The 8,717-nt window shown below is 45.0% G+C and overlaps 4 protein-coding genes across 7 annotated transcripts; 3 read left to right on the top strand and 1 right to left on the bottom strand.

Moving 5' to 3' along the window:
* Positions 1-1,578: 1,578 nt before the first annotated feature.
* RB195_019107 (uncharacterized protein) lies at positions 1,579-3,670 on the bottom strand (the record flags this gene model as incomplete). 2 transcript variants are annotated; one of them, XM_064186814.1, is made up of 4 exons in its annotated part: positions 1,579-1,747; positions 2,896-3,049; positions 3,103-3,185; positions 3,447-3,670. In XM_064186814.1, 4 exons carry the CDS (start codon positions 3,668-3,670, stop codon positions 1,579-1,581), a joined length of 630 nt encoding a protein of 209 aa, XP_064042694.1. The 2 variants fall into 2 exon arrangements, with proteins under 2 accessions (XP_064042694.1, XP_064042695.1); XM_064186813.1 differs by lacking the exons at positions 1,579-1,747; positions 3,447-3,670 and adding an exon at positions 2,491-2,811 and having other exon boundaries at positions 2,886-3,049; positions 3,103-3,205.
* Positions 3,671-4,806: 1,136 nt separating this feature from the next.
* On the top strand, positions 4,807-6,263 carry RB195_019106 (uncharacterized protein; the record flags this gene model as incomplete). Of its 3 annotated transcripts, XM_064186812.1 has the most annotated exons (2): positions 4,807-5,001; positions 5,379-6,263. In XM_064186812.1, 2 exons carry the CDS (start codon positions 4,807-4,809, stop codon positions 6,261-6,263), a joined length of 1,080 nt encoding a protein of 359 aa, XP_064042691.1. The 3 variants fall into 3 exon arrangements, with proteins under 3 accessions (XP_064042691.1, XP_064042693.1, XP_064042692.1); XM_064186811.1 differs by lacking the exon at positions 5,379-6,263 and having other exon boundaries at positions 4,807-5,148; XM_064186810.1 differs by lacking the exon at positions 4,807-5,001 and having other exon boundaries at positions 5,709-6,263.
* Positions 6,264-6,272: 9 nt separating this feature from the next.
* On the top strand, positions 6,273-6,684 carry RB195_019105 (uncharacterized protein; the record flags this gene model as incomplete). The annotated part of the gene is made up of 2 exons (XM_064186809.1): positions 6,273-6,402; positions 6,506-6,684. 2 exons carry the CDS (start codon positions 6,273-6,275, stop codon positions 6,682-6,684), a joined length of 309 nt encoding a protein of 102 aa, XP_064042690.1.
* Positions 6,685-6,702: 18 nt separating this feature from the next.
* Positions 6,703-7,497, top strand: RB195_019104 (uncharacterized protein; the record flags this gene model as incomplete). Its single annotated transcript, XM_064186808.1, has 1 exon — positions 6,703-7,497. The coding sequence occupies one exon, from the start codon at positions 6,703-6,705 to the stop codon at positions 7,495-7,497; it is 795 nt and encodes a 264-aa protein (XP_064042689.1).
* Between the last annotated feature and the right edge of the window lie 1,220 nt (positions 7,498-8,717).

Below are 8,717 nucleotides of genomic sequence, written 5' to 3'. Positions count from 1 at the left end.
TCTGCCTTGTTCTTGAGTTACTGCACTGTTTTTGATCATTATTTATTTTCATGTCAATGTTCTTTTTTTCTATAGGGAAGGAAGGCGAAGAAACAAGAAAAACGTGAACATAGAATAAACTCAATTTTGAACCAAATTTCAAAAGCGAAACATGAACAAAAGCAGTACAATAACTTAAGAACAGTAGAGATACAATAGAGACAGATGCAATACAAATTTTTATAGCAAAAGTAAATACAGCAAGCGTAACAAAAATAAGAAAAAAAGGAGGAAAAGGAAAAAGAAAGAAAGCAAACAAAAAACTGCGCCCAATATGGGTTCGGCTGTTGTCAGTTGGCAAAATTCGGCAAATTCGCAAGCAGACCGCCCTCAAACCGTCTGAGAGCGGTCAAAACCGCTTTCCTCCAGCGCGACAGCTCATGCAACTACGCCGTTCTTCATATCGTTTTGACACGACTATAAACTCTCGAAGCGCATGCGCTTCGTGACACGACTGTGATCTGTTGGAAAACTAAAGAAGTTGGTATTCTTTGCTATTTCTCGAGTACTGAAGCACGTTTATGGTGGTGCATGGTGATCAATTCCTAATTCCTCTATTCTGCTTACCTTTTTAAAGTGATAACTGGTAATACGAGGAAAAAAATTACTCCAAAAGTAATCGCCGGTTTGGCCATGATTCTCTTCCAGCCAATATCGTTTGGTTGTCACTGGTGACTGCATCTACCACATTCACCATTTTGAATCAAATAAGGTATCGAATAAATATCAAGTGTGACGTATCAAGTACCACCGTCAATCTACTCTTCCTGAAGAGCGGCATGGAAAAGAATCTTCTGCAGCCTATTCAGTGGTTTTACATAAGCTGCAAGGGAGAACTCACTGACTTTTTTTTTGCTCGCTCGCAAATACTGCGCTTGTACAGGACTGGCGCGTTGTAAGGTGACTCGTAGAGAAAATCGTACTGGTATCTCATGCCGTTTCATCAGAACAAGTAGGGGGTATTGAGTGTGGTCACGCCCATGCTTGTAATCTACATCTTTTCTCCGTCTATTAAAGGACCGAATCGATTTCGTGGTATGCTACCTTTCAGTACAAGTTGGTGCAAAAAGACACATAAAAAACATAAACGCCTTAATTGCAAATGTGAAGATAATGTTTTCTGATTGAAATAAAAAAAAAGAACGAAACCGTTTTATTTTGCATATATATGTTTTTATCCCGCGCCTTTTCTCTTGCGATTTCTCGGAGAAGCAGGTTTCATTCGATGCAAAGACCAGTTTCTAGATTTCTAGAATCCCTGTCTTCCTGTCATAATGGTTAACTGTGTAATTTTATCATGCTTGCAATTTCATTTCGATGTTCATGTCATTGTTTTGTCCCCTATTTCGCTACATTCTCAATTTGAAGTTCTTTATTCCATCCTTTACAAGAATATCACGTCATGATAAATGGACAACTCGATAAACATTGTTTGCTTTAGAATTTTATCAACCTCCACTGCGCGGTACTTAATCTGCTTGTCAGATCTAAAATATATTGTACCCCAGATCTAAACTTCACTTGGTATGATTACCTTGATTACCTTACCTTGACTCCCGTTATTCTTCGACCTGGTCCAGTGGGCGCCTGTAATTTTTCCATTTGTTCCGATCGCGTGCCAGTGCCAGTGATTCCTCCTTTCGCGTGGAACACGGAGAACATCAAAATTTTCTTTGAAGGAAACGCGACCATCGGGGCGCCGGTCTTCCTGTAATGCGCTTAAAGGCATCGCCCCACGAATCTGAGGTGGTGCAGATTTCAGGTGGAGTATTCGTATACGGGATGGGAGACTACGGAGAGGGGGGGGGAGTGATTTCGTCCATTTCTTCCTAATTGCCGTAAAAAACGGCGTGGAAAATACGGCTTCATTCGTTTTTGCGCACCATTTTCTACCAGTGGTTCGATTGGAGTGCGCCAGTCTTGTGCGACGCCGCATCTTCCGGGCCATTTTTTGAGGCAATTAGCAAGAAATGGACGCAATCACCTCCCTCTCCGTAGTCTCCAATCCATAAGAATACTCCACCTGAAATCTGCACCACCTCAGATTCGTGGGTGATGCCTTTAACATCGCGTGGAACCCCGTTCACGGCTCTGGTCGCTAATGCGCATCACGTGATCCACCTTATTTTATTTTTCTTGGCAAGAGTTAATGTAGGAGAGAACTTCGAACCCTTTCTTTCACTTGTGTGAAGCGGGATACTCCTCGCATCACTCTTTCGCGTACTATGACGCTGATTTTCTTCTCGTATGCGAAACACCCAGAATTCTGAAGCATAGGTCAAAGCATTAAGTACAATGTTGTTAAAGAGGTAAGCGCGCAGCCGAGAGCTGCTGGTCTTCTTAAGTACATCTTCGATGCACTCACGAGCTCTTCAAGCCGCTCGTTTCTTTTTGCCTATCTCTTGCCGAGGTCAGGTCGTTTTTCATATTTATTTCCCGACCCAGATAAACCTAGCTGGTGCATTCGGATATGATCGTTCCGTTGAGTGTGAATGGAGCATCCGGGAACCATCCGTTTCTAATTAACATCTTCTGTTCAGATTCAGCTGAAGACCGATGCAACCACATTTTTGTTTCGTTGAACTCAGTCAGGATTCGCTCCGCTAGGTTGGTGTTAGATGTCGTCGGAACGATGTCATCAGCAAAGCGTAAATGGTGTGGCTGCCGACAATCAACGTTCACTCCCATGTTGCTCCATTCCAGGTTTCTCATTGAGTTATAGAAAGTAGCCGTGAACATTCTAGTTGGAATTGCGTCATCCAGACGCGTCACCTTACGTCGGAAATGAAATTCTTGTAGAATGACGTAATTCCGGTCGTGAAGTTACTGTACAACTCTCAAAGTACCTTCATGTACCGAGTAAGGACATCTTGGTTGTCTAAGGCTTCCATGATTGCTTTCGTGTTAACTGAGTCGATGCCCTTCTTCACGTCGAAGGTGAGACAGAGCGCTCTTGTGCACTCGTGATACTTCGATGAGTTTTGAAAGAGTGTGAATGTGGTCAATCGTGCTGAATCCTTTTCGAAAACAAAACTTCGGTACAACAGCGCCATTCCTCAAAACCTTTTAGTGACGATGATGTGGTCACTTTCATTACGGTACCCTCTACTGGGTGACTCAGAAGTCCAGCGTAGAGAGGAAGAGTTCTGGAATTGCGAGATCTCATGGCTAGTCTTAGTCGTTATGGTGAATTCGGAGAGCCTCTTCCATGTTCATTCCATTGTAACCCGTGAGTCCCGATGTGACGATTCTGGTGTCCTCGTCGGACCAATTTTAACGTTGAAATCGCCCACTACGACAATGTAGATGACATGATCTTTGTAAAACTTTTCCAGGTTAACATGGAAAACTTCGACTTCTACTGCATAATTTGAGCTTGGCGCGTGACTAATGAAGATAATCAAAACCCGTATCGATCCAGATCTTCTCGTTCGTGAACCTTCCACTCAGATAGTACGTTGTCGATGTTCTTTGTTACATTCGTGATGGCGAAGACACCTACAATTCCTCTGCTATCACACGTTCCTAAGAACAATTCCTCTCCAGTTTCATAAACGGTGTTAGGAAGGTGGCGACGTCTCGTCTCGGTCGGTTCGACAACCTCGTATTTAATCTTCTTAGCTAGCATCATCAGGTCCTTCTATTTATGCCGCTTTCGATGCAAACGAAGGTGCGTTTGAAGTACCTGATCCTTTTATGTTTCGGTAGCATAGTTGACCCCTGCAACTCCGTCCTTCCTGGCGCCGCCGATCCAAGCATTCTTTAGGAGTCAAAAGACTCTTTCTTATAACCGTAACATGCGTATAATTTTAAAACTCATTTGCATATTGCAAGCCTCTAGTCTCACGGGTTTGTGAGAAAATGTTGCGTGCTCTATGAGTGGACAGATGGAGGTTATTTGTTGGAGGCGACTCCAAACCTCTCTTGCATACCCAAGTCACTTGATTGCAGGCTTTTGACCGGATCGATATGCGGAATATGGAGATGTTGTGCGTCAGTCCTGGCACAACAGAAACAAGGAGCAGGGAGTCCGTCCCTTAAATCTATTCACGTCTCAGGGCAGGCACAAGGCCGCTTTTGGTCCGCAATTAGCCTCCTGGGGACAAGCCATGATGCCTCGCGACTAACCGCGTTCGTGGAATAGAACCGTGTAGTACAAATGATGCTTAAACGAAATTGGAGAAAATCAGTTTGTGATTAAGAGAGCAGTTCCTCCTGCGAATTATGAGCACTAATGCGCATGGTTAACTTTACATTTGTTTCTTTATTATAGTATCCAGGAGTCACGGATCTCCCTCACTAGAGGGATCACAGCCGGTTAGTCGCGAGGATACGTGATGCGTCTCCAGGTGGCGGATAGGGGGCTAATCGCTGACCAAAAGCGATCTTGTGCTTGCTCAGAGACGTGGGTGGATTAAGGGGATGGACTCCCAGTTTCTGCTGAACCAGGACTGACTCATGACATCCTTGTATCCCTCACGTTAGTTCGGCCAAAAGCCTGCAATCAAGTGACTGGGAGGTGCAAGGGAGGCGGTTTGGAGTCGCTTCCAACAAATAAGCTCCACATGTCCACTCCGGGAGAACGGAAGTTCTCCCAAAAACGCATGAGACTAGAGGCTTACAACCTGCCCATGGCTTTTAAAATTTTATGCAAAACACAGTAATAGAAAAGAGTCTCCTGATTCCGAAGGAAAGCCCGGTACGGTAGCGCGAGGTAGGACGGGGTTGTAGGAGTCATATAGGCTACCAAAACGGAAAAGGACTAGGATGGCGATCTGTACTTATAACGCACGTACGCTTGCATCGGAAGCGGCCATCGAAGATCTGATGATGCAAGCCAAGAAGACCAAGTATGACGTCATCGGAATGACCGAGAAGAGACGACGTTACCCTCTCAGCTCCGTAAATGAAACCGGAAAAGAACTATTCTTAGGAACATGCGACAGTAGAGGTGTTGGTGGAGTTGGTGTCCTCGTCACCCCGAGTATGGCAAAGAACATCGACTCTTTCGAACAATTTACGACCCGAATCGGACGTCTACGGATGAGAAGATGTGGTGTGGAAGACACCAGCTTTGACTCTCTTCGTCGCTTACGCTCCAACATCTAGCTACGAAGAAGAAGAAGTCGAAGCTTTCTATATGGACCTGGAGAAGTTCTACCAAGAAGATCATGCCTTCACAAGGTCATAATTGGCGATTTCAACGCCAAAGTTGGCCCAAGAAGAAAGCCGGAGGAACTTCACATCGGGACCCACAGCCTACAATGGAATGACCAGGGGGAGAGGCTCTCCGAGTTCATCATGACGACTAGAGCATCCATGGGAACTCGCAATTCCAGAAGCCATCCTCTCTACGCTGGACGTGGGAGTCACCCGGTGGAGGGTACCGTAATGAAATAGACCACATCATCGCCAATAAAAGGTTCTGCCTGACGGACGCCGCTGTTGTACCAAAGTTGTACACGATACGTAGGCATACGCTGATACGTCAGCGTGGAGCAGCACGAGCCGCAGGGAACCAAGAACTCACGTCCGAGCTCGCAAGGCTTTGCAGAGAGGCGATACAGGAACACCTCAAAGAGAGAAGATTAGAAGTGCTGGCTGAAGCTGCAGAGACGGGGAAAAGCATCCGCTATGCCCTTCGAGACTTCTCCAGTCGCAAGACAAGGATGACTGCTCTCCGGAACCCAAAGGGAACAGCCATTGCATCGAGAAAGGGGATGGAGAAAATCATCTACGACTTCTACTCTGATCTCTTCGACAGCCATGTCCACCGTCTGCCTCCTCACCATCTGAGGGAAGACGGGCAAGTCATTCCAGAGGTTCTCCCGTCCGAAATACGACATGCTATCATGTCGGTAAGAAATCGTACGGCAGCCGGTCCCGACAGAATAAGACCAGAACACCTGAAAAACCTTCCGCCAGTACTCATCAACACCCCGGCGAGGCTCTTTACACGTTATCTGTCGGAATGCAAGGTTCCTAAACAGTGGAAGACTAGCAAGACCGTGTTGTTGTATAAAAAGGGAGATCCACATGACATCGGCAACTATCGTCCAATCTGCTTACTGTCCGTCATCTGCAAGCTCTTTACAAGAGTGATCCTTAATGAGATTGAAAAAGTTTTGGATGAAAGACAGCCAGGCGAGCAAGCAGGGTTTCGAAAAGGATTCAGCACGCTTGAACACGTTCACACTGTTGAGAAACTCATCGAGGTATCATGAGAGTACAAGATGCCGCTCTGTCTCACCTTCATCGACCCGAAGAAGGCCCTTGACTCAGTTGAGACGGAAGCGGTCGTGGAAGCCTTGGACAACCGAGGCGTCCCTACTCAGTACATGAAGGTACTTCGAGAGTTGTACAGTAACTTCACGACCGGAATTTCGCCATTCTGCAAGAACGTCATCACTGACGTGAAGAGGGGGGGTCCGACAGGGTGATACAATCTCACTCAAAATATTCACAGGCATCCTCGAGAACGCAAGGCGAAAGTTGGAATGGGACGACATGGGAGTGAAGATTGACGGTCGGCAGTTACACCATTTGCGCTTCGCTGATAACATCGTACTGATAACACCCAGCATCAGCCAAGCGGAACGAATGCTGACCGAATTTGACGAAACATGTGGATGCATCGGTCTTTAGCTGAATCTACAAGAGACAATGCTCATGCGGAACGGATGGATCTCGGATGCCCCACTCACGCTCAACGGAACGAACATATCCGAATTCACCAGTTACGTTTATCTGGGTCGGGAATTGAATATGATGAACGACTTGACCCCCAAGCTGGGCAGGAGGAGACGAGCGGCTTGGGGAGCGTACAAGTGCATCGAGAATGTAGTGAAAAAGACCAGGAACACCCGGCTCCGTGCTCACCTCTTCAACACCACCATACTTCCTGCTTTGACCTGTGCTTCGGAAACCTGGGCATTTCGCAAGCAGGATGGAAACGTGGTGAGCGTCATTGAACGCGCAATTGAGAGAGTGATGCTAGGAGCATCGCGTTTCACGCAAGTGAGGGACGGGATTCGAAGATTTCTCCTACGTCAGCGATCGAAGATTAGAGACGCCGCCGCGTTTGCCAAGGAAAGTAAAGTAAGGTGGGCAGGTTACGTGATGCGCTTTAATGACAACAGTTGGACCAGAGCCGTGAGCGACTGGGTTCCCGCGATATTAAGCGTATTACAGGAAGACCGCCGACCCGATGGTCAGATTTCTTCACGAAGTCCTTCAAAGAAAATTATGATGCTCTTCGTGTCCCACGCGAGAGGAGATATCACTGGGCGACTCTGGCACGCGATTGGGACAAATGGAAGAATTACTGGCGCCTGCTGGACCAGTTCGAAGATCAACGGGAGTCAAAGTGATCAAGGTGATCAAGTATCCACGAGACAGAAACTAGCAAATGTCTACAGTATCGTCAACAATTTTGACCCTTTAATGGATGTACTGTAACACTTTCTGAACCTAATGTCTTGATACTCTTCTGTTGAAAGAGAATTCTGACTGCAAACCGACGTTCACTTGGATCAATCCTATTTTAAAGACAGCAATACCAGATCTCTTGCATCAGTAATAGGAGTTAAATATAGACAGGAATTTGTTCCGCAGTTAACTGATGATAGAGTGCATCTAACTTCTTGTATTCTAAATGAAGCCAAGTGTCAGCATACTCGTCTCTGTAGTGAGCATCCAATTCAGGATCTAAGTTGCAACAAACACAGTGACACACGACACGAGGAAGCTACACAAGTTAAGGAGTAAGAGGACAACAAAGTTCCTAAAGTTGTAAGAAGACAAGAAAGGCCCTAGTTTAAGTGACTAGTTTTTATCAAAGACGAAGCTGCATTGTTGAGCACAGTCGCAGAATTCAGATGGATTTTTCCTTAATAATCCACTTTCCAAACAACTCCCAGGAAGTTCGTGTATCATCGCATTAGTACAGTGTAATAATCAATAGCAGGCAATAGCAAATGTAGCAATCAATAACAAAGTGAATCTTGACCGCTTATATTAGTTTGCGCAACATGAAATCGCTATTTGTATTGATGATGAACAACAAACAATAAAGAACAAAGGATATGAATTGAAGTTGGAGAATGAATAGGAAAGAAACGAACCTAATGCACAACAGATTGATCGAGAACTAGAGCTCAAAAGCACAGCTTTTTGCCTCCTTTTTTCCAAAGTTGAGAACAAAAAATAGAAAATTTGAGACGCTAACAAGAATTTTGTCGTTGAGGAATAGCTTATCAACAACCACATAACCACTGAAATGGTCCAGTCTAGGATTTTTTCAATTCAGCGTCGGTCATTTGCTGATGAAGTTCGGAGTTTTAAAGTCAACTTGAGAAGTCATTCTAAAAATCTACAAATTTCATTCTTCTAATAAAGTATCTCTGAAAAGCATGTAGTCAGGTAGGTGCATTGGTGATATAATTATTTTGGAAATTTTGAGTATTTATCTTGTTCTGAGTCCTTGGCAGACACCATGAATCGCTGACTATTAGGGAAGGTTTGTCGTTTTGTTTTTCTCGGAAGGAATGTTTAATAGGTTCCCTCTGAATCCAACAGTGATTTTATTAGCTTTGTTGAAGACTAGTAAACATTTCCGCATTTTATCGCTGCACTTCTTTAGTAAAGCAGAGGCTCTTCTTGTTTCTTTTCCGCTTATA

This window comes from Necator americanus, chromosome II (genome assembly GCF_031761385.1).
Source record: "Necator americanus strain Aroian chromosome II, whole genome shotgun sequence".
NCBI classification, from domain to species: Eukaryota; Metazoa; Nematoda; class Chromadorea; order Rhabditida; family Ancylostomatidae; genus Necator; species Necator americanus.
Note: the sequence above shows the minus strand (reverse complement) of the source record. Positions and strands in the feature narration are given on the sequence as shown.